This window comes from Chanos chanos, chromosome 1, assembly GCF_902362185.1.
Source record: "Chanos chanos chromosome 1, fChaCha1.1, whole genome shotgun sequence".
Taxonomy (NCBI): domain Eukaryota; kingdom Metazoa; phylum Chordata; class Actinopteri; order Gonorynchiformes; family Chanidae; genus Chanos; species Chanos chanos.
The window spans coordinates 39,736,427-39,762,190 of record NC_044495.1 but is presented as its reverse complement, the minus strand read 5'-3'; the positions used below and the strand labels follow the sequence as shown (position 1 = coordinate 39,762,190).

The 25,764-nt window shown below is 42.3% G+C and overlaps 1 protein-coding gene across 2 annotated transcripts; it reads left to right on the top strand.

Annotated features, from left to right (window-relative positions):
* Positions 1-219: 219 nt before the first annotated feature.
* On the top strand, positions 220-23,799 carry LOC115813540 (solute carrier family 45 member 3). Of its 2 annotated transcripts, none has more exons than XM_030776087.1 (5): positions 220-269; positions 14,411-14,767; positions 19,058-19,897; positions 21,316-21,581; positions 22,005-23,799. In XM_030776087.1, the coding sequence occupies exons 2-5, from the start codon at positions 14,620-14,622 to the stop codon at positions 22,428-22,430; spliced, it is 1,680 nt and encodes a 559-aa protein (XP_030631947.1). In that variant the 5' UTR covers positions 220-269; positions 14,411-14,619; the 3' UTR covers positions 22,431-23,799. The 2 variants fall into 2 exon arrangements, with proteins under 2 accessions (XP_030631947.1, XP_030631944.1); XM_030776084.1 differs by lacking the exon at positions 220-269 and adding an exon at positions 929-1,009.
* Positions 23,800-25,764: the final 1,965 nt, after the last annotated feature.

Sequence of the window (25,764 nt, the reverse complement as noted above, 5' to 3'; positions counted from 1 at the left end):
TAATACAGATATCACAATGGTTAACTGAAAACACGGGGAGGCGGATACAAGAGAGCGTGTCATATATCATCCGGTACTGTGCAGAATAATCGCGTCAATCGGTAGCACAAATCCAATAGTTGGATTCCACCAATGATTTCAACCCGTTCCCTCCTTTCCCCTCTCGATTTTATCACGTCACTGAGTCCTTCCCACAAGTTGGGCAACGGTGGAGCGTCGGGAAAAGTGAACAAGTTGCTTCATGGATAAACAGGGGCAACGTAAATAAGGTAAATGTCCGTCTACCTCTTGTAATGTGTCTATGTTTATTTAGTGGTGTAGCGATGTCTTATCAGTTCGTTTTGAGTAAGCTGTGTAAAATCGGTTACCTATTTAGAAAGTAATATATTAAACTTATTCACTGTATCTTAAATAGCTTCCGCTTCCTGCGCTATGTGCCTACCTCACGAATTCGCTATTGTAGTACAGAGGAACTGTTTTGGTTTTTCTAACGAAACCACTATCAGCGTTAAAACCAGTATCAACGTTCTTGTTAACGGTATGGTGATGGAGATTCAAGTACACACGTAGGCCTATAGCAGCCCGTAACGAATCTAACAACATTTCTTAGCTGTAAAGTTGCGTGACCTTAGTGTGGTACGACATGTGAAGTTTTAAACTTCTGTCTGAATTACTTTGCTTCCCTTGTATTGAGATTGTGCCAAGTGCCAGGGTGGCAACAATTACGGACCGATTACAGTGGCAATCATAGCTATTGTTTTTCAGCGATAGCGTTTATGTTCGCTGTAAACATTTTGGCGCTGCGTTCGAGACACCCGCTGTTTTGACACATGGGTGTGGGGGAGGAGGCATTTGAAAGTATTTTGAACCTTATGAAACGTTTATGTAGTTTTAACTCGGACCTGTGCCGGACTCCGCGATTTACAGGGAAGACAGAAAGGATTACCGACTGGTCAGATAAACGAGAAAAACCAATGACTGAGAGGCGAAGATCAGTTTACGGCTGTTGGTAATTTAATAATGTTTTTTTCTTTTCAGCTGAACTGTGCCTTCTATCATTTCTAACAGCTATTACCGTTTCTATTCTCTGCCTCGATCTTCATGTCACATAATCGGTTATAAATTCGTCAAGCTTCTTAACATTTTTTCCCATGTTAGTTTATCCTACTATATCTCAAGTCTAGGAATTTGGTTACTTTACTGTACCTGTGTGTTGGGCTGTGGTACTGTCGACAGTTTGACAGTATCTATAAAAGTGTCCAGATATGTATCCAGTGCTCGGGAATCATTCTGACTATCCTGGCCATTCGATACAGTTCAATAACATATAGGCTATGTACACTTTCTTTTTTTCTTTCTTTCTTTTCTGCCTGCATCAGGGGGAAGAGGAAAATTTTGAGGACGGTTGTAAAGCTGTCAGCTGTGATTGATGTCGTCAGTATCAATGAAATATTTATCAAAGTAGAGAAAATGTATTGTCTTCGCTAGTGAACATAACCCCAACAACAAACTAGCATTGCCTGTAACGCTCATCTTGCAAACAGATGTTTTTAAATTAGGCTATTCAGAAGTGTGTAAATCAAATGCCTTACATTTTTGTGCGACTTTTCATATGCAGACATTCACTATAATCAAAGAAGTGGATGAGCAAATCGCTGCTCTAATGTGGTGGATCAAAAGGTTAAACGGCTCCAGCTCTGGACAGGGAGACCTTTGTTGCCATCATGACCGTGTCTACACGTTTATAAAGGTCCTTTTCCCATAGTCAGAGGTCCTTAGCGAGCCGTCATCCTCAGTGGAAAACTATGGATTAAATACTGTCTTCTCTTCTCTTCTCTTCTCTTCTTTGCTTTAATGCAACTATACTATCTAAACATTCAGGATCACAGACTAGACCTTTTTTTAAACAGAGGATGGATTATTGTATTAGCTGTCTTCCCTTTGAAGTGTGCTTTGGTTTGTGAAACAATGAGCGTTTGTCTTTTCCTTTTGACTCTTTGCTAAGAGGACATTGAAGAGTGATTACCAGACAAACCAAAGACTTCATTTCAGTCTGTAAATGCTAAACGCCTTAGAACATAAATCTGTGGTGGAACAAATCAAAAGTTTACCACTTGAATCTGCGTGCGTGATTTTTCGCTTGCCTTCTGTCTCAACACGGTGATTTTGAATTGTCTAATTGCTTGACTGTCTACTGACTGTCTGAAATGGCACATTTTGGAAGAACAGATGAAGAAAGACAACTTGAGAAGTTTTAGAGCTTATCAGACAGGATGTTTTTTTTTTCTTCAAAATATTAACAGCTCCATGTAATGTATGTATATATAAAAACATAATATCCATTGCTTCTTTCCAATCAACTGTTTCATCACTCCATGACGTATTAGAAGAGTAGAGCATATGCAGACAAATATATTTATTTATTTAGAATCACAGAAAGCCTTGTGGTGATTTGAGGGTTTGAGAAGCACTCACAGGCTCATCTGCTTTATCCTTGAGAAATGCTCTTTACCCAGCGTAGCCCTGACAGACCAGCTGCACTCTGCTCTAATGCAGCAGTACACTGAAGATAATCACATCACTCAGAAAGCTACTTAGGCCTAACTTTTTTTTCTTTTTTTCTAATCTTTTCTTTTTTTTTTAATCGCACGATATGTGTCATACTCTCTGTTGCCCGTCCCTTAGACTAAACACAACTGATGATGAAATTGAGAAATTGAGTCGAGCAGCTTTAAAATACCATGGGAACTGGGACGTGCGGCTCAGAGAAAGGAGAACAGAGAAAAAGATCGAATGGACTTCTCCGTTCACTGGCTGGAGATTTGTATGTGGTCTTATAGTGGATGTGTAGTTGAAGCGTAACGTGAATTCAGATATCAGACTTAAACTGTCTGTGTCATTGTAGCAGAATGTTCTAGTTATTAAAGAATTCATTGGCTAACTTCTGTGATTAATATACAGGGGGTCAAACAGAATGTTTGGGATACTCATAAGAATTGTCAGATTTATTCATACCCTCAGCTCTAAGCACTATGTAAACTGTTCAGTATTATCCTGAAATTTAACATTAAGAATACTTTGAATGCAACTTGATTTAAACATGTCTCCCTGGAACTAAAAACACCAGAAAACAGCATAAGCACCTGCTCAGTGAACAATAAAGGGTCTTGTGGTCTGGAACTCCTATTACAGCATAGCCCATAGCCGCTCACAGTGGTTGCTGGTTAGTTGCGTTAACTCTCGTACTGGAAGCTGTGTCGTTGCTGGAAAGCACAAAAGCATTCCTTAACTTCTCCCCAGGGCTCAAGGTCAGAGTCCAAGCTGTTCCCCTGTAATAGAGGCCTCCACCCAAGCTGGCTTTAAGACAGGGGTGCCGGAGAGTCTCTCTCAAAAGGCCTAATTAGTCAAATCAAAATGACTGCATCACTTCTCTATCTCGGGCTATCGCATGCCTGTTGATTTTTCTCTGTTCGGTTATTTGCTTAAGCCTTTACTTCCCTCCCTTGACTCATTGTTCTCTGCACAGTCCATGTTTTGTAACACGTCAGCAAGAATGAGAATGGTTAGTGTGTGTATATATATATATATATATATACGTTTTTGAAATTTCAAAACAACTTGGTTTGTTGGGTTCCTCAGTTTTTTTTTCTTTTTTGTCAAAGGTCATCCCCTCATTACAAAATGTACACCCAGGAAGTTGTCCCTCAAACCAGAAATGAATCAAAAGCATGGTCTTATCAGTGTCACCGCTCTGTAATTGTGTTGTATGAAATGAGGGCAGAATGTCTTTCTGAAGAATGACAGACATAGACCAAAGTCCTCTTGACTCATGTTTATTTCAGACAGTGGAATTAAATGTCGAGGAACTTTTCACATGCAGCTTTTAAGTCTGAGCGATCGCACCCACTCCGTCTCAGTTGTCTTCTACAGCACGATGACAATGTTATTGATACCCGCTGATGCCAAAATGTGTGGGAACATTGGCAGCAGGCTCTACCAACTGTTCGCTTGTTCCAGTACCTCTGCGTTTTTCCAGTCTCTCAAAGAAGTATATGTATATATACATATATACATGTATATGTGTGTGTGTGTGTGTGTGTGTATATTACACTCACACATACACAAACACATATATGTGTGCATATTTGCTTAAAAGACCTGCTTTTTCTCTTTTTTATTTAAAACAATTGCAAAGAATTGCAAAGCTGAATTAAAGCCATGACATTCCCTGGTTTATTTCCAAACTTGTCCAAAATTGAAAAAAAAAGAAAAACCATATCAAAAGACATTTGATCGACCTTAATGAATAGTTTTTAGCTGAGGAAGGTCTTTCTGGTGCCTTTTTATAGTCGCTTCCTCATTAGCAGATAAACTACTCTGTTACTTGCGGTTGCTTTGAGACTAACACCTCCTGTCTGGGGTGTTATTCAATTTAGGAGCTCAACTCGATTCTTCACTCGCTTTACAGAGGCCTGACTCCACTTAGTTTTTTGCTCGCTCTGTTTTCATGGAGGCCCAAGTATGGGTTACAGAAAAATGCCACAAATTTGGTGCTCGCTGTGCAAAGCTGAGGCCACAGAATGCAGAATGACTCAGACCATTTCCCCTCTATGACTCTCTGTGCGACTGGTCAGGATCAAGTCAAGTCCGGTCTCACTGGACACACAGACAGACTCATCTCTACTCATTTTTTTTCCCATGGTGATAACAAGACCAGATGTTTTGTAATACACAGAAAGAGCAAAAATACCCCACACCGACTTAAGGGATGGGAGAGGAGGACTGAGTGTAAACGTGGACGCTTTCGCTAAATAAACACTCTAAGAATATGTCATTGAGAAGCCGACTTCAGAGAGGGATGTTAATAAAAGTTTATGATTCACTGCACTTTCAAGTGACTCCGTGTCTTTGTGACGCTAAAAAAGGAATATGTGTGTTTGTGTGTGTGTGTGTGTGTGTGAGAGAGAGAGAGAGAGAAAGAGAGTTTTTCTTTCATGTAGCGGGCTAAAAAGGAATGGAAGTGTTGAGCTGGAGTAGAAGGAAAAGACCTTTGATATCTGAGAAGCACAGACTATGTGAAAGGATCAAGCCTATGATTTAAGTCAGTATGGTTCAGTCGCTTTGATGCCTGTTTCAGCTCGACCATTGTTGTGTGAAAAATGTCTTCATATATGATGAGGGTTTTTTTTTTTTTTTTTCGAGGGGGTGTCAACAGTTTGCTGAATGCACATGGTCTTCAGCATATACGCCGACTGTACGTGTGTGACGTCTTTCTTAAATAAACTCACCCACGTGTGTGCACGCGTGAACAATGTCTCATTAAAGCTTGCTGATGTCATCACAAACCATTAAATCTGCTTGTTTTCCAGATGAGTAACTCTGGCAATTGAATGCTAATGGTAACATTGTAAAAAGAACCAAAAAAAAAAAAAAAAGAGAGAACAGAAAAGAAAAGAGCTGCAACGATTCCTGACCTTGTTGTGGGGCGACAGATGTGTTTGTGTGGTAATGCGTCTAAAGTGGGGTCTCGGAATGGTCCGGAGTTGGCCCAGTGTATTTCCACTTTGCCTCTCCTATGAAGTGGAATTTTCCATTCTGGAATAGCTGGCTGGCTAACTCATGCTTATGCTTCTGTGGCACCGGTCTTAAATGTTCCACTCCTCCCTCTTGCCTTCCTCAAACACATATAGATATGTCATTCAGACTATCCTTCTCTGAAGAAGAAACCAAGAGTAAATAATAATAGTTTAAAAAAAATAGCTGTGTCTGGTTTTGATGACCAGTTTGTAAAAAGACCTGAGACTTAGTGCTCCTCCGGAGCAGATGTTTGTTCTTACACTCAATGCAAATGTCCTGTCGTGGATTACGTCCGGTCTTTTATTTGTTTATCTAGTTTTTTTGTTGAAAAGAGAAGAGTCTGGTAGACTTTAAAACGGGCAGTGAAGCTGTGACACATCACTGACCTCGACGTGTCTTTTTTCTCAACTTCCTTGGCAGCGGTTGGCAACCGGCGCCTGTTGCTGAGAAAAAGAATCTTCTAGACCTTTTTTTTTTCTCATCAGCTGCAATTGGGATTTCAGCTACACTCAGGGTGAGTTTGTCTGCTTTAAGAAAGTCAGCTAGAATGACAGAGAGAGTGAGTGAGAGAGAAAGAAACAGAGAGTTGAGAGAGAGAGCGTCACAGTGCGCTTCAGTAAGCAATGCTTAGTGAGGTTATAATGAGTAAGCCTTGGGGTATGAGCCAGACTCCAGCTGCTGAAGCCGCAGCATCTGAACAGATGAGCAGGGTCTTGACCTCCCCCCTCCCTCTGCCGTTTTGGTGAAAAACAACTGGATGAAAGGTTCACCTGTAGATAGATCATGGCCTTATCAACTCATCTGGAATTAGATCTTTGGGTTCCAGTCCTAACATATCTCTAGAAACACGAGTTCTTAATTTAGATGAGGGAGGCTTGGAATGCATCTACAGCAATAATTCTATAGTTTCGACTTATGTTAAAGAGCCATGGACAGTGACTAATGCGTCTCTTAAAGCCTTGGTCGAACAGATTCCTTGGCAATCCAACTGCTTTGTGATTCTCTATTTATTTATTTATTTTGCCACGGCAGACATCTCAAATCGTGTTTTGTAATGTTACAAGTTCTCTGAAAAAATCACACTGATAAACGCTGTCTACTCCAAGGCCAGAACGTTTTCTCAATTTCCTGAGATAATCTTCAGTCAATTGGCTCACTCTTCTGTCATGTAATGAACCGTTCATTATTGTATAACTAAACAGAAATAAAACCAGCTTGAAGTATAAACCTCTGTCCTCTGGTGCGTGAAATGTGCAAGATTGTTTAATATTAGAGTCACGTAATAGTTAAGGTGTCTGCACACAGTAAATTCTCTGTCCTTCCACACGATATCCATCTAGTTTATCTACAGATGTGGACAGCATTTACATTGCACTGAGCTCTTCCTTTGCTTCAGAGAGCAGAACCGTTTGCTTATCTCCTCATATTAGCAGAACCTTACTTATCTCCTCATATTTTTAACAAAATTTATCAGACCGTATCTGTGATCTGTTTGACCTGAAGTGAACTTCAGTTTATGCTTCAACTCAGATGCACACATTAAGTCGTAAAACCATCTTGCTCTAATTTTATTTGTAGCGAAGCGTAGTGAACTATAACTTAATTTTAATAATCTGCTCATAAAGTAGTTATTAATCTATAGTGAATAACCTTTAAGATAAACAGTTGGTTGCTGTGGTGGGCAGTTTATCTTCTTTCTCTTGTTGGAGAAAGTAAAGCTTCTAAAGCAGACAGCATCCTCTCAGACATCCAGGTGCTTTTAAGAGCTTAACAAGGGTCTGTGCGGTGGGAAAAAGAGAGAATTGCTCTTGGTCTTTTTTCTTTTTTTTTCTTTTTACCTTTACCTGCTCACATTGATCTGCCCTTGGGCTGTGGAAAGAGGAGATTCTTTTAAGTGGAGACATACTTTAATGACTAACTCTGTCCTCCTTCAGCTCAGCCTCATGTCTTTGCTCTGTTATCAAATTAGACGGAGGGCAGGGCCTGGCTGTGAGTGGGGAGAGTACACAGCACCGCAGAAGGAGGAGGTGGTGGAAGAGGAGGAGATGAAGGGGGAGTGTGTGTGTGGGGGGGGGTTTAAACTAGTGAGCTAAAGAGCAAGACTGCGTGTAAGGGATTTAGGCTTCAGACTGGGAGGTCATTAGAAAGAGCTACAGTGATCAGCTGCTTAACCTGATACTAGGTCGTGGCCAATTATCGCTGTGTGTGTGTGTGTTTTTATGAGGGGTTGGAGGGTGGGGGTGGTTAATGGTTTAACAGAGGGAATTTTGGGAGGTAGGCTAGAGTACAGTCCTGAGGTGGAACTGATGTGAATTCACTCTTTGTTTTATGTCAGTCCGTTGTGCCGTGGCTCCTGCTGTTTTGTTTGTCTCTCTGGGTGTGTACGCGTGTGTGTGTGTGTGCGTGCGTGCGTGCGTGTGTGTGTGTGTGCATGCGCGCGCCCGCGTGTGTGTGTCTGTGTGCTTGGACAAGGAGGTGACCTAGAGTGGCCAGACCTGTTTTTTTTTTTTTTTTGGAGGAGCTGAGTGGTTTTCTCCTGAGCTGCGGGGGCTTTCCATCTCACAGTCAGGAAGCCAGAGAGAGTGAGGGAGAGAGAGAGAGAGAGAGTGTATATGTGTATGAGAGAGAGATACAGAGAGAGAGTGTGTGTGTGTATGAGAGAGAGAGAGAGAGTGTGTCAGAGACAGAGAGACCGAGAGAGAGAGTGTGTGTGTGAGAGAGAGAGAGAGGGGAGGGGGATAGTTGGGAGGGAGGAACAGGGAAGTTGGAGCGTTGGAGCAGGTTGACAGATTTAGGAGAATCCATCAGACTGAATCAGCTGAGCATGACTCGCATGAAGCTGAAAGCAGCCGCGTGGACTTAACGATCGGTAAGAGTTTATCACTGCGTCTTCTCTCTCCCTCTTTTCCACATTTTTCTTTTTTTTTTTTTGGCCAAGGACTACGTCCTTACTCACAGGTATCTGAGATAGATTGTGTATTTGCATGATAATTTGGCTATTCTCAAAGGTTACGTCATTTTAACTGCTTTTATCTCCTAAGAGTGGTCAGGGGAGGTGACAGTGTGAAGTATTTGATGGAGCTGAAAATGCTCATTGGACTAATATTATTTTCAGTGATTAGGTTCAGTGTCATAGTCATCAAATTTGCTCCATCAAAGATTCATTTTCTTAGTGTAGATGAGTGCATTTTTAAGAGGTCTGCTAACTAAGTTGTAGATGAACTTTAGTGAAACTAACTTTTGGTAATACAAGTTAATATGGTGGAAAAGTATTGTTTTGACTCTCAAAAATCCTTGTTTTATTATTTTTCATTTGAGTGAATGCAGTGAAACACTAAATCTATTGCGTAGAGTTCTTGTCAATAGCTCAAGATATCTGTTGGTAATTCAAAAACAAAACAAGTAGAGTGTCAGAAATGTTACATGACAGATTCTATTTTGTTCTGTCCACAAGCTATGAGTGACGATATTGTACTCTACCTAAACGTGTGAGGATATTCAAATTTAACCCTGTTTTAGAGGAAACGGGACTTTTCATATGCTCTCACTGTTAAATCCATGGCAGCCCGCGCTCTTCTCTCTCTCTCTCTCTCTCTCTCTTGACCTGACAAGTGTCGTTCTGTATCGTGTGTCTTTGGGATAATCGAGCTTGGTTCTCCAGAGACCTGTGTGAAGGCTCTGAGCAAACGGCTTGAGCAGATCATATTCTGCAGCTCCATCTGATACCAGTTGGTGAGGAAACCTGGATCTGTGTGTTTACCCTCAGAAGTCAAAGTCACTTATGGAAATCATGATTTAAAATGAATCTGTGACGCATCCTAGAGTTGACTCATAAAATGTGAATTTTATGGTTTGTTGTCACAGGATGCCGTTTCTACACAGTATAATCTGTGATGTATTTATTGTAATGATTGTACTGGGATATGCGTTGCAATGTTCTTTTGAAATACACTAGAATATCAGAATTCAAAGGGTTTGACCTAACAACACCCATTCTACATGTGTGTGTAAAGTAGGTGTGTGCGTGATTTATTATTACCTAATAGTTTAACAAGAACTGAGTGACTAATGGTGAAAAAGAAAAAACCTTCGTATTCCCGTTGCTTCGACAGCTTAGTGAGAAAGCAACAGGCAAAAAATCACAGTCAGCGTGACTGTTAGTCACTCACTCGAGACCAAACTATTGCCTTTCCACTGAATTCCTGTTTCTCTTTCCCAAGTATTCACCTCATCCTTTTACCTCAAAGTGATTAATTCACTGTAACTGAAAATGCTAATGCTGACAGACAGTAATGAAACGATGTTCATACACCACATATACCATGGCGCTGTGTGCGCGGTTAACTTATTTTTACCACATTTGCACATTTATAAAAAGAAATGTGCATTGTTAGAGCATTCCTCAGATGAGAATAATTACAAACATTTAGCAGTCTGAGACGCATGTCTCCACTGGCTCCGCTCTCTGACGTCATGTGTGTTTGACAGGCATCAGGGCCACAGAGAGAGAGAGAGAGAGAGAGAATGAACGGATCATCAAAGGGCCTCCTGTCTTTGAGCTACAACATTTGTCACATGAATTGTTACGATAGCGAAGGTCAGAGGTCGTGCTGACGGATGTTAGGGGATAGATAAAGCCTCTAAGGTCGGGCCCCTGTCACGTGACTCGAGTTCCAGAGGGAAAGAGTCTTGCATCATAGAAGCCCCCCACCCCCCCCACCCCCACCCCTTCCCTAAATACTTGACTAAAATCCCCCTAAAAAAATGTCGGATGGCTCCAGTTGAAAACGTTGTGTCATGATGGTACCGTGGGCTTCGCCTTCGCTTTGTTAGATCAGTCCCTCGGCGAGAGTGGATGAGTGAGGCTCAGGGTACTGCTACTCCATTCATTCGGATCCAAACCAGCACCAGAAGCTTCTCCTGAGGTTTCTGGATACCGCTGCTGCGCTGTTGCCTGTGGTTCTTATGTCATGTTGGTGGAATTCTTTCCCCCTTCTCTCTCGTTTTTTTTTTTTTTAGGTCCGTCACTGCAAAACCCCCTCGGTTAATAAAAGCCCTAATTGAAAAGGTTTGATTCCTCAGTATATCAAGTTACTTACACTAGCACAATGTACACAAAGCCTGTTCTGTAGGGTGATAATGCTCCTCTGAGGCATTAAAGCTTATCTGGGAGGGAGTTTTTTTGAGTTGAATAGGTCTAAAAATGCAGCACTGGAGGGGGGAGAGGAGAAATCATGACAAAAGAGCCCCCCCCCCCCCCAAAAAAAAAACCACCACCAACTCCTACCCCCCACCCCATCCCCCTTCTTTTGACATACTCTCCACATGGACTGCTCTGAGCCCTTTGGAAGATGGACTGGGTTTAAAGAAAAGCCAGTCAGTAGGTGTAAGTGGAATATACTGCAGTGCCTGTGGAGTCATTAAACAAGCCTTTTGAATGGCGTTGAATGGGGTTAGAAACATACCTCTATCTGAAAGTTGGCCACAGTGGGACATGAATCATGCCCTTTTAAAGTTATGTACCAGACTTGCCAGGTTTAAAGCAAACACATGTGAACTTTATTTCTACACATAATTTAGGGTTTCGCTAAATGTGCTGTTAAATTATCTGCTGTAGTTTTCCACTGCCTGCAACTCATATCTGATTTAACTTCTCTGACGTCTTCTGCGTCGGACTTTTTTGCATCTGCGTCCGAGAGAAATCAGTATTCCATCCGATAGCGAAGATTCCTGTTCTTTTCACGTTCAGGTCAGGGTGAGGAAAAAGGGGGCAACTAAAAGTCTCTTAGTGGTGGGCACATTATTATCTTCACTGGGGGATATGAAATTCAATCTGAATTAAAATTAATTTCACATTGCTTTTAAGGGTTAGTATTGGTTTCAGGGGTTATGAATCTGGATTTGGAGCTTAAAATTCTTGAGGGCACATTAAAATAACCAGACTTGGGCACACAGGACGTCCCCACACAACGCAGGGTCAGAGAAGGGGCTGACCTTGGAGCGGAGGAGCTGGTTTCAGTGGGATGGACTGGGAGGGAGGGGTTTTGTCTCGGGCTTTAGGACAGCGGGGTGGTGTCTAAAGTGAGAAGTGTTGGGCGGATTCCCTGTTGGGATCTTTTCAGACCCAGAGGGAATGAGATGTGATGGGTGTGAAACGCTTATGTGTGTCTCGGAAAAGCTGGACTCCCACCGCCTCCTGTCTGGAGACCACTCTGAAGGCATCTGGTTCGAGCTTTGTATATTGTACTTCATTTTCTCATGGAAGCTCCAATAATAGCCGAAATTATGATGTCATTTGCACCAATAAAACCTCTCGTGGTTTTATAACCCGACTAATAACAAGACACAAAACTGATGGCGTTTCTATTCAGACATCTCAATATGATCTAGAAATTACCCTGAAACACCCAGAGACATGCGCTCAGAGGGGAGCATGCCATGGTATTCTCTATTTTTAATTATTCCCATTTTCCAAGTTGCTATATCCGTAGATGGGAATGCTTAGTTGTCTTGTCTTTACCAGCGGATGTAAAAAACGCTTCGTTTCATTCTACCCCCTCTCAAGCGCTCAGTTCACACTGCCAGTGTGTGTGTGTGTGTGTGTGTGTATGTGGTTTTGGTTTTGAAGCAAAGCTTTTGTGTGTTCCTGAGACAAATATGACATCCGCTGTGCTGTTCGTAATTGAAGAGCAGATGGGACACATCGGCAGAGGAATTTCACACCAAATATGAATTTAGCACCTTGTTGGTGTTTTTTTTTCTTTCTTCTCCCTGGAAGGCGGTGACTGCTCTCAACGTTCTCACACATCCTTCATGTTCAGATGGCAGAAGGCTGGTAATACAGAGAGGAGGAAGCACTAACAGTCTACAGACGCCATGGCCATGGGCAGACAGTTTCAGCTCACTGTGGGACTTTGTTTTGCTCGATTTTTGGAGAATTTACATTGATTTTGGCGCAGTCAAAACTGCTTCTGGGCTTGTCTTTTTGTCGTTGCAAATCTACATAATCATCGCAGAGTAGGTGCTTGAAGTAAGTAATGCGATTCCTTGGATGGGTATTTTTTTGGAATGAGGGTGTTTCTAGTTCAATATCCGTTAGATAATTAGCTTGTGAAAACTTCTTGTGACTAGATGTTTTAAGTAACAAATTTAATGGCTGCCTGTCTCTAAGTAATGGTCAAACATTTAGAGAGGTGAGTGGTGAGGTCATGGGGCATGTACCTACGCTTGTTTCTCAGAAGGGAAAATGTGCTTCACTGACTGACTGGCTACACTCAGGAGAGAAGTGGGGAGAAGTGACCTTAAAAGTGAGAGTAAATTATAGTGTTCTGTGAAACAAGCCAATACCCAGAGGAAACTCTGTTTGCAAGTGCGTGAAGAAGGACACAGAGATGTGGTCAGATGGATATTTTAGTAAGGGCGCTGGTCGGTACAGTATACAGTGCCACAGAGGATAAAGGACAAGGATCTGCAGTGATGGGCTGTTTGGTTTGCTGAAGAAACATTGCGTCCAGTCTGCTTGTGTGAAAGACTACGAACTGATCGTGATACTGTGGTACGTGCAGGGTGTTACTGACGCTACTTACCAAGGTTTTTTTTAGTAAAAAAAAAAAAAAACCCTCCCTATCTATCAGTGAAGACTCCAGTTCAAGTGAATTACTCGAGAATACTTCAACTATTTCTCTTCAAGATTCAAGTGTTGAATCCATTGACGTTCTTGTTTCAACGTATTCTCACAGCCTACAGTGAATGTAAAATACACATGGCTCTGTTTGGTCGTCTTCTGTGTAGAGTTGTATGCTGTTGTAAAGGTAAATTTTTCAACAATTGGTTTGTCAAATTCATTTTTCAACAAGCACCTGGAAACAAAACTCTAAGCCAAAATTTTTACATGTTCTGCTTAAATGAAAGAATTTATTTATCAAACTTGTGTTTTTGTGGTTTTGTTCAAATGATTTTTCTTGTATGTATGGCAGAGAAGTAATTTCTGAACTCTTTTTCACACTGGACCGATTTAGTGGTAAGAGACACTATTTTTTTTGTAGCTATCCTTCGTGACCTTACAAAGAAATCAAAGACACTGTGGGTCTATTATTTTCAAGTGGAAGGCGTATAATTTACTCTGATGACTTTGTGAAAGGAAGCAGTAAAAAAAAAAAGGGAAGGGGGGGGGTGTCTCATTGAGGGTTATCTACATGAGCAGTAGCTGCTGATTAGAACAGGAGTGTCATCTGTGAGAGGGTACCTGGTCTAATGGCTCATCTAATGACCAGGGTTTCAGGGAAAGCAGGCCCTGGGACAAGGACCTGACTGTGGCCTTCAGGTGATGTGGGAGGTGGAGAAAGCTCCAGAGGAATGTCCCAGCGTCTAATAGCAGAGGCTCCCAGAGAGCTCTTGGACCAGGGAACAGAATGAGCAAATTACCCCTGTGTTTTATAATGACTGACTCTGTCTGAGGATGACAGAAGAGGATGAAGAGCGACATGGACTATTTAAAATGCAGCGTTTGTTTGTTCTTTGTTTTTGCTGGAGTCATTGTATAGAGGATTTGAAGATAAGTAATTATATAAACAGTGCATACACTGTCGTATGTGCCTGAAAAAACCTGATCTTGATGTTTTGATTGACAGGATTCTGCTGCTCCAATCCATCGGTTAAAGCATTTATCCTCTGCTCTTCCCTCTGCTCTATAGTCTTTATCATCATCATTTGTGTTTTTTTTTCCATTTTAAACTGTTAGTCAGAGTTTTTGATTTGGACTGTCGTTCTTTCCCACAGTTTATGCATACTAAAGCTCTTTTCTCTTCTGTTTTTTTTTTTTTATTCTGGTAAGATCCAGAATGCTGAAGACAGGATGGATCCCGCGGATTATCTGAGCTGGCTGTGCTGTGTCTCAGCTCTACCGCGCCCGTCACGCCCTCCCCGTCCCTGGGCGACCGACCCGACGCCATCTGCTGCTTGGCACCCCCATTAACACAACACCTCACCCCCCTTCCCCCCTTCCCCTCCGACGGGCAAAAGGCAAACTCTTCCTGCGTAAATATGCCTGGATGGAAGTCTCACTGGCGTCTGGTCCTGCTCAACTCGCTGACCTGTGGCCTGGAAATCTGCGTTGCTGCCGGGATCACCTACGTACCCCCCCTGCTCCTGGAGGCCGGTGTGGAGGAGCAGTACATGACTATGGTGTTAGGTGAGACATGGCTGAACCGTGTTCAGTGCAGCACCCCAACACCTTTACTACTGTGCTCAGCACAAGGTTCAGAAGACGCAGAGAGGGACAGAGAGAGCAATTACAAACACACACACACACATATATACACATATACATATATATATACATATATATATATAATATATATATGCCCAGACACTATCATCTTAAAGTGATTTGTTGCATGCTGTGATTACCCAGTTTTGTGACATTTCCATCATTCTTTTAGTTGGAACAATAACAGTATATCCTCATATAGTCTAGGTATGTCTAGGTCTAAGTGTCTAAGTGAAATTTCATACTTTTCACTTGAATCTGGGGGTGTTAAAGTTATAAACAAAGAAATGCAGTTGACTAGTGTGGTTAAAGCTGTTGTAACCTGTCGTGACCTTTTGTAAGGGTGTGTGTGGGATAGATTAAGGCAGCCTCGTCTGTCAGCTATTTCAGTCTTTTTTTTTTTCCCCACCCAAACCTTCAGTCTCAAAACAGAGACTGTTATATAAATTAGTAGATGCTTGTTCAAGTGGAAATTGGCTGTTTATTGGAAGGTAGTGAGGTTGAGAGAGCAACCCCTCAGAAAACAACATCTGTGTTACTTGCTGCAGTTTCATTGCTGTTGGTTAAAATGCTACAGCTTGTTTCTGTCAATTCCCACCTGAGGTGCAGAGATAAAAGAGTTGTCACAGACCAGCAACCCCCCCCCCCCCCCCCCCCCCCCAGGAAACTTTATCAAACTGCAGGAAGACGTTTGGGCTCTGTGTGTAAGTGTGTTTGCGTTCTCGCGTGTGGGTGCAGGGTATATGTACACGTCTGGTGTGTGTTCGACAGAATATCTCTACATTTGCATGCAATATGTTTGTGATGTTTTACTTACAGAGGCTTACATTGCAGAATACATGGTTATTTTATGCTAGACTGTTTGTATTTTTTTCGGGGAATTTTGAAATCCCTTGTCGAATTTTCTGTTCGTTGTTTTGTGTAGTTCACCAATCAACAAAGCACACCATCTTATCTTAAATATAGACATCCCTGTGGGTTGGGGTTACATTTAGACAGTGGGACTGTGCTTTTAGGCCAACCTCTGCCAACATTTCATCTGATTCAACCCAAAACATGTGAACCTCCTGCTTCTTGAGGGAATGAACATTCTGAAATAAATAAATAAATTCCAGAAGTTCCAGAATTCTAGAATTCTTACTTGGTCTAACCTGATTGGTCAAGTTACAGAATAGAATGGTAAGCTGATACAATGGCATCGTTCCAAATATTTCATTGTTTTTGAACGAAACCCTTTCTACAGTTTTAAGGAATGGACTTGTTCCTTTTACATGTCCTCTTGCTATTCCCAGAGCCGCTGTAATGGTTTGAAACATAGCCTGTTTTAGATGGTGGCAGTGTGACAGTTCGGGTTTACTCTGTACAGGTATCTGAACCCTTGACCTCATATATATTGGCTGATGTACTTGACATCTTTCCTCTGTGCCCCATATGAATAGATACATTATTCTTTGACCACAAATGGCTTCCACATGGTTTGCTCTAAATGGATGTCTCTCCCAGATAGCCTTGTGACCAGATCAGCTAAAGCAGGCAGTACACGCACACACACACACACACACACACACACACACACACACACACACACACACTCACACACACACACACACACACACATTCACACTCACATACAAACATTCACACTCACACTTGCACACATGCACACTATCTCACTCTCACACACATTCACACTCCCATACAAACATAAATACACACACACTCACACTCACACACTCTCACACACATTGACACTCACACACATAAACACTCACGCACATACATAGACACACATGCACGTGCATGTGGTCATCTCACAAATGGAGTGTGTGGTGTGTGCTGATGTAGTCTGTGCGACACTCCCTCCCCACGAACAGCTGCAGACATACAGAGAAAGAACCTTTGTGTCAACTGTAATAAATTCTTGCTAACTACAGAGGCACGGGCACACACACACAAATACACACACACAAAATGAATGTGTACTTTCCTTTTCTAAAGTATTGTTAGATAAATAGTTTTGTGACCAAAGATGAATGTGGTTCTTTCTTTCTTTCTTTCTTTTTTTTTTTTTAGAAAGAGGGTTTTTAAATGACTCTGGTCAAATGGTTCAGAACGTAGAGGGTAAAGAGTGTCAGGATGTTGATTGGTGGTTTGGCAGTATTTGTCTCGACCTGCCTCTCTATGATTGGTACTCTTGTACTCCCAAACTAAGGTCATTTTAAAGAGGCTCTTAGTGTGTTTGAGTGTTTTTCATAGTAAGTCCCTTCCCATCTTCTGTGGTTTTTGAAGCTTGGGCGAGTCTCTCACCTTTCTCTCAGTGTGTTTGTGTGTGAAGGGGTGAAGGGAAAGAGCAAGCTTGTGTGTGTTTGCGTGTTGCGTGGTTTCACCGCCTGCTGGTTCGTATCTGTGTGATGAGGGAACCTTGTGCTTTTGCTTGTTTCTAAAAGGGTCTACATTCCGTGTCTCTTGAGAATGTTAGTGGTAGTCATGGACAGAGAGAGAAAAAGAAGCTAAGAAATTTTATCTGTGTGTGTGTGTCTGTGTGTGTGTATGTGTGTGTCTGTGTGTGTGTGTGTGTTTGTGTAGGCGTAAAAAAGTTAGTGTGAACGCTATGCTACTTGAAGAATGTGCAATGTGGTGCCTCAAAGTCTTGATGCATGCATGGTTTTTCCTCACATCTTAACTTGCACAAAATCACTCTTATATGGCAATAAAAAAGAAGAGAAAAAAAAAACCCCAGCTGTATCTCCACAGTCAGAGAAGAGAACATGGGTCGGCTCAGAGTTCTTGTTGACAGATATCCATGCATAAACCTTTCAAAGGCCAGGTAGTTCCCTCGGATATCCATTTCCCCTGCTACTGCACAGATACCCGTTAACAGGAATAACACATGCTTTGTCAAGACCAGCCTCATATGCTTCATGTACTGAAGTGGTGTTTTTTTTTTCTATCTCCTTTTGGATTTCCTCCCTTTAATCTCCTTTTAGATTTAGATTTGATAAACCAGTTTCTGCCTACAGCAAACAACGTGTACAAATTTTAAATACCATCGTAGGAGCCAGTTAAGTTATGTATAAGTTAAATCGTTCCTATATGAATTTGATATTTATATTTATTTTCATCTCTTTGAATATTAACCAAGCTCCCTGTTTTATCCAGGTCCCAATTTTTGATTACCTGTGTCAGTAAATAGGTAACAGGTGAATGTGGGAGGGGCTAGTGCACTGGGCAGCCTTTTTCCTGTCTAACCACGTCCATAGACAAACCATTTGTAAATGTAGAAAGGAAAAAATAAGAACAAACGCTGCATTGGATTTTCAGTCCTGAGTCTTGCAAATATGCCCTGGTACTTCCTAAGTGGCTAGAATTCTGTTTCAACTATGATTAGCCCTTACAAAACATATTATTTGAATGATATTTTTTTAAACTGTTTTTTAATTTGTTAATGCTATGCATTGTCCTCTAATCGCTGGTGTGTGTATTGTAAAAACCATTATAAAAACATTTGCCGACAGAAAACTAAAAAAAAAAATCATCACATTTTTTCAGTCTTTGAATAGAAAGCCTCCCTCGTGCGTGTCAGCTTTGATTGAAATCTCCCCTGTTTGTGCGGCTTGGGGTCAAAACAGGAATCTGTGCCCATCAAATGGACGCAGTCATCTCCTTTAATTAGAAGAACTCGGAGAGACAGAGAGAGAGACAGACGCAGAGAGCGAGAGACAGAGACAGACACAGAGAGAGAGAGCTGGTGGTTGGTTACCTTTAGGCACAGTTCTCACTGTGGACAGCTTTCACATTCACTCAGAGATATTAATGTTACAGTTGGGGGGGGGGGGGGGGGGTTCTAGAACCCTGCTGCTCAAATCTACAGGCCCTGTCAGGTCACGCTGGCATGAAGATAGCTGGTGAAGGGCAACAACAGATGGAGGTCTAGTGCCCACTTTGTTTTTGCCCATCGTAGCAAGTAACTCACAGAAGACTGGAGGCTACAAAAAAAACCCCTGCGTTTTACCACACAGAAACGATCTGTACAGGCTTTTATCGTCTATGAATACATAAAGTGCAAATCTAACATTTAATGAAGTCTGTTTTGTTTTTAGTGAATATTAATTTGTAATCTTCAGAAAGATGCACAAACATCATATACCATCTCTCAGTCTCGCATCACAACAGCACAGCATCACTCATTCCTCTTCTGATCCCCTTCTTTAGGCATCGGACCAGTCCTTGGCCTCCTGTTCATTCCTCTGATTGGCTCAGCCAGCGATCACTGCAACAGCAGCTACGGCCGACGGAGACCTTTCATCTGGCTGCTCTCCCTGGGTGTCCTCCTGGCCCTTTTCATCATCCCCCACGCAGACGTGCTGGCTGCCCACTTCAGCTGGGGTAGCAGCCGCCGAAACCGTGCTTTCCAGCTGGGCCTCCTCATCCTGGGCGTGGGTTTGTTGGACTTCTGTGGGCAGGTGTGCTTCACGCCTCTGGAGGCCTTGCTCTCCGACCTGTACCGCGACCGCGAGGACTGCGGCCAGGCCTTCGCCATGTTCTCCTTCATGGTGAGCCTGGGCGGGTGTGTGGGATACTTACTGCCGGCGTTGGACTGGAGCGGAGGCCTGCTGTCCTTCTATCTGGGCGGACAGGCCGAGTGCCTTTTCTCCTTGCTGATCCTCATCTTTGTCCTAAGCGTCCTGGTCACCATGAAGGTATCGGAGGAGCCCGTCTGCTGCAAGACGGCGGCTCTGGAGCCCAGCTCGTTGGAGGTGGGCCGTCGCGTGCCGCGTTCCTGCTGCTACCTGCTCCAGTGTAAGCTGCGCCCGCTGAAGTCCGGGCCGCTGCTCTGTCTGCTGAGGACCTGCTGGTCCATGACACCCACCATCTACCGCAGCTACTGTCACCTGCCCCGTGTCATGAGGCAGCTGTGCGTGGCCCAGCTGTGCAGCTGGATGGCCGTCATGTCTTTCATGCTTTTCTACACGGACTTTGTGGGCGAGGGGCTCTATGAAGGGGTACCCAGTGCCGCTCCCGGTACGGATTTGAGGCAACGCTACGACGAAGGTGAGTTGGAAAGGTGTCATTAGATGGAGATGGTTAATGAGAGGTTAAGTGTCAAACACGGCTGTGTTACCCTACAGAAGCCAAGAGTTTCATAGAGCTATGTGTTATTCGTTTGACTGGTGTGCAGGCAAATACATTGCTCCACTTCTGTAAATAAAAACGAACCACGATGGTCCACCTCTAGCTATGCTCTTAGGTATTGTGCTGTGTTTTGAGTTGTTCTTGAAGTTCTTCACATGTCAGCCCAGGAATAATGTTCCACTCACAATCTGTTTGCGTAAAAATGACGAGACACTTTTTTTTTCTGAAGAGGAAGAAGTTACCCAGTGTACCAAAACATAAAGTAGTGTCAAAAAAAGTCTGCTGTTTCAGTGAGTTTAGACCAATCAACAGGCTGCCCCTCTCCGCGTTTGAACCGACCGCCTCTGTGCTCTGTCAAAAAAGAAAAGGGTTTTAGCTCTGTAATTTTGGACTGCGAGTGAGCATTTCCTGCGCTAACGAGTTTGTTCTCCCAGAGTTTATTTGGTATTTCCTCCCCGTCTCAGTCCTCGAGTATTTTGGTTCTGTCTTTCCTCCTGTGAACTCGTTTTCACCTTCGCTCCTAGTCAGAACCCGGGCAGCAGCAGTTCCCCTCATCCGCCAGGCTGACAAACACCACCACCGCCGCTGTCTTTCCTCTCGCTTTCCAACGGCAACAGCCCGCCCCCTCGCTCCTGTTAAACATCATACCAGGCGGGAGATACACACACACACTCCTTCTCTGACATAAAAGGCTTACAGACGGGTGTGGATTTAAGTGCAAACAAATGAAGCCTGTCTGTACTCTTGTCTATGAATAGCACTGAGGAGATGGCGCTGCCACTTTACACGCGTTTGTTATTCAGCCCTGCCTCTCCGTGGCTGAGCGGGAAAAGCAGGCTAGTGAAAGATATCTGAATTTTGGACATTTTTGCTGAAAACGGGGCTTTGGCCCATGTTCTTGTTTAAATGCTGGATTCCATCTCAGTGTGTGTGGAGAGTGATAGCTGTTCGATACAAGAAATAGCAGCAAAATCTCTGGAGACATATGTGCCTGTCCACAGTGTTTTCCCGTGAGATTTATTTTAGATGAACAGTGTTTTTGTTGGTTCGGTGCCATTCATGCTACCAGCTAATATCAGAATTGAGGACAGTGAATAACAAACGGGCTGCTGACAAATGAGTGAAGAGCACAATAATGTTGAAAATTACACGTAGCAGTAAGTCACTAAAATAACAGTTGAGGCCAAGACATTGTTAGTACAAATACTAACTTTTTGTGTTAACCCTGTGTCTTTGTGGATATTTTTTGTGTTAACCTTGTGTTAATCTCTTTGTGGATATTTTTTGTGTTAACCTTGGCTTTCTTTGCTGTTCTCTGTTTGCTCTTTTCCCCCCAGGCATCCGAATGGGCAGCTTGGGACTTTTCCTGCAGTGTGCTACCTCAACCTTCTTCTCGCTGGTCATGAGTCGTCTGGTGTGCGTCTTTGGCTCCAGACGGGTTTACCTGAGCAGCATGGTGAGCTTCACTGTGTCTGCACTGGTCATCTGTCTCTCCAAGAGCATGATCGTGGTCACTGCCATGTCGGCTCTCACAGGCTTCGCCTATGCCACCCTGCAGACGCTGCCTTACACACTCACCTGCCAGTATCACAAAGAGAAAGAGGTAGGGATTTGTCTGAGAGAGGCACAAATGCACTCAGATACACACACAAACAAACAAACATACAAACGAACAAACACAATCTTTCTCTCTCTCTCTCTCTCTCTCTCTCTCTCTCTCTCTCTCTCTCTCACTCACACACACACACACACACACACACACACACACACACACACTCTTTACCTCTCTCCTTCTCTTTCTCCCTCTTCCTCTCACACACCTCCACACCACAAAGGAGGATCATATATGAATGTGCTCCCCTTGTTTCCCTGTTGTTACTCTATTGTATTGTGATCAATGTCTGATAATGGGTTTTCAATGATTCCTTTGATTTGAATATGAATGCATCTCAAAACGTTGTCTTTATAAAATTGTTTACAACTTGTCTTGTTATGACATATCGTATTGCTGTTTTTCTGTTTACAGGTGTACATGCCAAAAAGCAAAACCAAAAATCTGCACAAGAACGGGATTACAATCACTCACGAATCTGTCTCTCTGACGATGGACAATGAGTTAGGAGATCTGAACTGTAAAAACAGTGGTGCAAACGGGCATGCTTACCACAACCGGGACAGTTCAGACTACTACCCACCTCTGCACGGCCAAAATAGCTCGCCCCCTGGTGGCCTGGAGTGTGAAGACTATGAGAAACGTGGAGTGGGTCTAGACTTTGCCATTCTGGATAGCACCTTCCTGCTCTCGCAGGTCTTTCCCACACTTTTCATGGGCATGATTGTCCAATTCACTGAATCAGTCACCGCCTACATCGCCTCTTCCGCCATATTTGGCACTGTCGGTATTTATTTTGCTGGCCGCATCATTTTCGAACAGAAGGACCTCAAAAACTGAGCGACGCACACCGAAGGACCGCATGACCAGATCACAAGTGCTTTGTTTACTCTTAGTTTGTGTGGTTATACTCTGGTTGAGAAGCATTAATGCTGTGTTTTCACATGGGTGTGTACGCTAGAGAGTGTGAATAGGTACAAGAACAAAGTTCTGGACTACGTACCAGGCTAAGAGTTTACAATGCCACAATTTATCTGTCTTTGAGGAAAAAAAGCTGTAGGTTCTAGCTGCCCCAACAGGCTGCTCTCAGGTGATCTTTCTGGATATTTCTATAGTGTATGCTAATGCTTTGAGTCATCTGCACCTTGTTTGTGGGTTAAAAAAACAAACAAAACAAAACAAAACACACACACACACACACACACAAAAACAATCCCTCCAAAAATCATAATCAGGGCATTTGGCAGAATTGTGGTTTTCATTTCACCTCCTTTCGTTTTGTTTTGGAACGAACAGTGCCACGTCGTCATCCCTGGCTCTCAGACTGACAAACTCCGGGACGGTCCACTCATTCTGTCCTCCGAGGCCTAAGGCACGCAGAGCCAGCGGAGCCCAAGGCCTTACCGAGACTCATCCTCATCTATCCTAATGCTGCTCAGGTTTTCTCTTCACGGATTTTTTTTTCTCGTAGCCTAGTAACTGTTTATTTTTCTATGAACACAGAAGCATTTATGATTCATTTTTACCCAAGCTTCACTACCCATTGGAAAATACCAGGACAGTTGGGACCAACAGAAACAATGTCAAAACAGCGGGAAAGTGTCTGAAACGGCCCCATATGTTGTTGTTGCTTCTGTGTTAAATTTCTATTTTAGTGTATATATTTTTGTATATGGATAATATATATATATATATAGACACGGTGTTATGTATTGATATCCCTATGGGAAATTTTAACCTGTTTTGATGAGGTCGTCGGTATTTAACCTGTTTTGATGAGGTCGTTGGTATTTATATGGTGATGCTACTAGCTTCAGGTCACGTCAGGTGGGTAAAAAGGACACAGAGGCATTTTTCAGCAACTTTTAACGTGGTCACTAATATCCATCAGTATAATTGACCAAATTAAACCAGTATCTCCAGTATCTACAGTCTTTTGATCACTGAAATTATCAGCCAACACGGATATAAACTACCTAAAATTTTAGATGTGTCTTTTTTTTTATGCGCCTCAACTCTCTCTGAATAAACTTTGTTTGGCTTATGAACCATTTCCAGTGTTCATCACACTGAGGCAGTGCAGGGAAACTGGGTAACTGAAAATGACTTCAATATTCATTTTTGTTTCCCAGTGTTTTGTAGTACATGTTTCAAGGTTTTTAATTTTACAAATTGGTCAGGAATATGTGTGTGTCTTTGTGTGTGCATGAATGCCTGTGTGTGCGTGTGTGTGTGTGCATGTGTTTGTATGTGTTTGTGTTTGTGCACGTGGGCATGCGTATGTGTGTGTGTGTGTGGAATAGACAGTATGCTAAGTGTGAACAGATAGTACAGTGTAGAATTCTCAGGTCAGATTCAGTTTCCACATGAAAATCTCTTACATTAACTTAACCATTATTCACAAAGCACAAAATAGAATCTACATAGGTACTAATATTTTAATCACTCAAACTTTAAATAGTTATTTGCATATAGTATTTTCTGAAACAAGGAAGCTGTTTGTCAAAAAAACGACTCATTTCATGTAACAGAACATGTCTACTGTATGTGACTGAAATGCGATGTGCTGTAGTGAGTAAAACAAGTAATTAATTAATTAATTAATTAATTATGGCACAGAATAAATGGCTCTGTATGAGCCCCTTTTACACAAAGATACTATCAATATCAAACGAGTACCAAAATATCTATTTTCTTCCTTATAGAGTAAATATAACCGTCTCTAGACTCCAGCTGTTTGTTTTTTTGTACCGTTTGCAATGAGCAACGTAATGGGGTAATGAAAGGCTAAAATATTTTCCAAAGCTTATCGCAACATGTCGTTTCTGTATGTTTCAATAGGTTTGTGTTTCATTTATGCATTCATCCTGTTCTTCTTTAAACGTTTCAGTTCCTCATCTCAGTCCGTCTTCTTTCTTTTTTTTTTCTCCATCTGTAACTTAGATGTACATTCATTTGAATATCAAAAGTTTAAGTGCCTAAACAAAGTTAGAGGGTTTTTTTTTTTGTAAATGGTTATTTATTTGTTTATTTGTCTATGAGAAATCACAAGCACGTTTGAAAGTGCTTCTGCCTACTTTTGCTGCATCTATAAAGGGGGGGGGGGGGGGGGGGGGGGTGTTTGCTAGGTAATGCCTGTTTCTGTGAAAAAGGAGATAAATTATTCTTTTGTATACAATGGATATGGTATGAAATAAAAAAAAAATTCCACTGAAACTTGTTTACAGAACTGGTCAGCATCGTAAATACTGCTTTACCTTCAACAGCTGTAGGCTTTGGTGGTTCTCTCTCTCTCTCTCTCTCTCTCTCTCTCTCTCTCTCTCTCTCTCTCTCTCTTTCTTTCTTTTTTCTTTTTTTGTCAAACCTACTTGTCGAGCAGCTCTATACATTCATTACAGAGACAGAGGGGTCGGATATGTCATCACAGCTTTGAATGGATGTAATGGGTGCTCGAGGTTGCTAATCAGTGAGAATGAGTGAGACAGTGACTGATTTTGACATGAAATCTATACGGCTCACACAGCGTGAGTGTACTCCTCATTCGTGGGCTATACCACGAGATAAACCTTAATTTCCAAACAAACAAACAAAAACGTAGGCTATCATGATGTATGCCAAAACTTTTCTTTTGTAAATGTAGTCTGTGCAGCCGCAGCCCTAGGCTTTTCATTCTATTCTTATTTTAATGCCTGTGTCCTAAATAAATTTTTGGATTCAGTTTGCAAAGTCGATTAAGTTTGTAGATTCAGTTTGCAGAGTCAGTTAAGTTTCTAGATTCAGTCTGATCCACGAAGATCTGTTCAGTATCAATTCTGAATTACTAAATCGTTCTTGCATCCTCATCTTCAACAACAACATTGGCCCGATCGTTAAACATGGAGACTAAAAGGTTTCCCAGACGTAGTTGTTAAAGCACTTTTGTATTTTACACCATCGCTGAACTGAACAATGCTTTGGTTTCATAGTTCAGTTTAAACAGAGCAGTTAGCCAACGTCAATGCGAATGTCAATGCCAAAGTCAACGAGTTCTGCTGGCCCGAATATTTTGTCCTTCAGGCCGTTCGAGCTTCGTATCGTAATTCTTCAGCGAGGACAACTTGAGAGAGTAACAAGGTAATTTTGGTATATGGTAAAAATATTGTTTGTGTTGTTCGGCTCTGGCGGTTGGTTACTG

Coding starts and splice junctions, on each gene's coding strand:
- LOC115813540 (XM_030776087.1), top strand. CDS start 14,620: ATGCCTGGATGGAAGTCTCACTGGCGTCTGGTCCTGCTCAACTCGCTG. Junction 14,768..19,057: donor GTACATGACTATGGTGTTAG/GTGAGACATGGC, acceptor CCCCTTCTTTAG/GCATCGGACCAGTCCTTGGC. Junction 19,898..21,315: donor GAGGCAACGCTACGACGAAG/GTGAGTTGGAAA, acceptor TTTTCCCCCCAG/GCATCCGAATGGGCAGCTTG.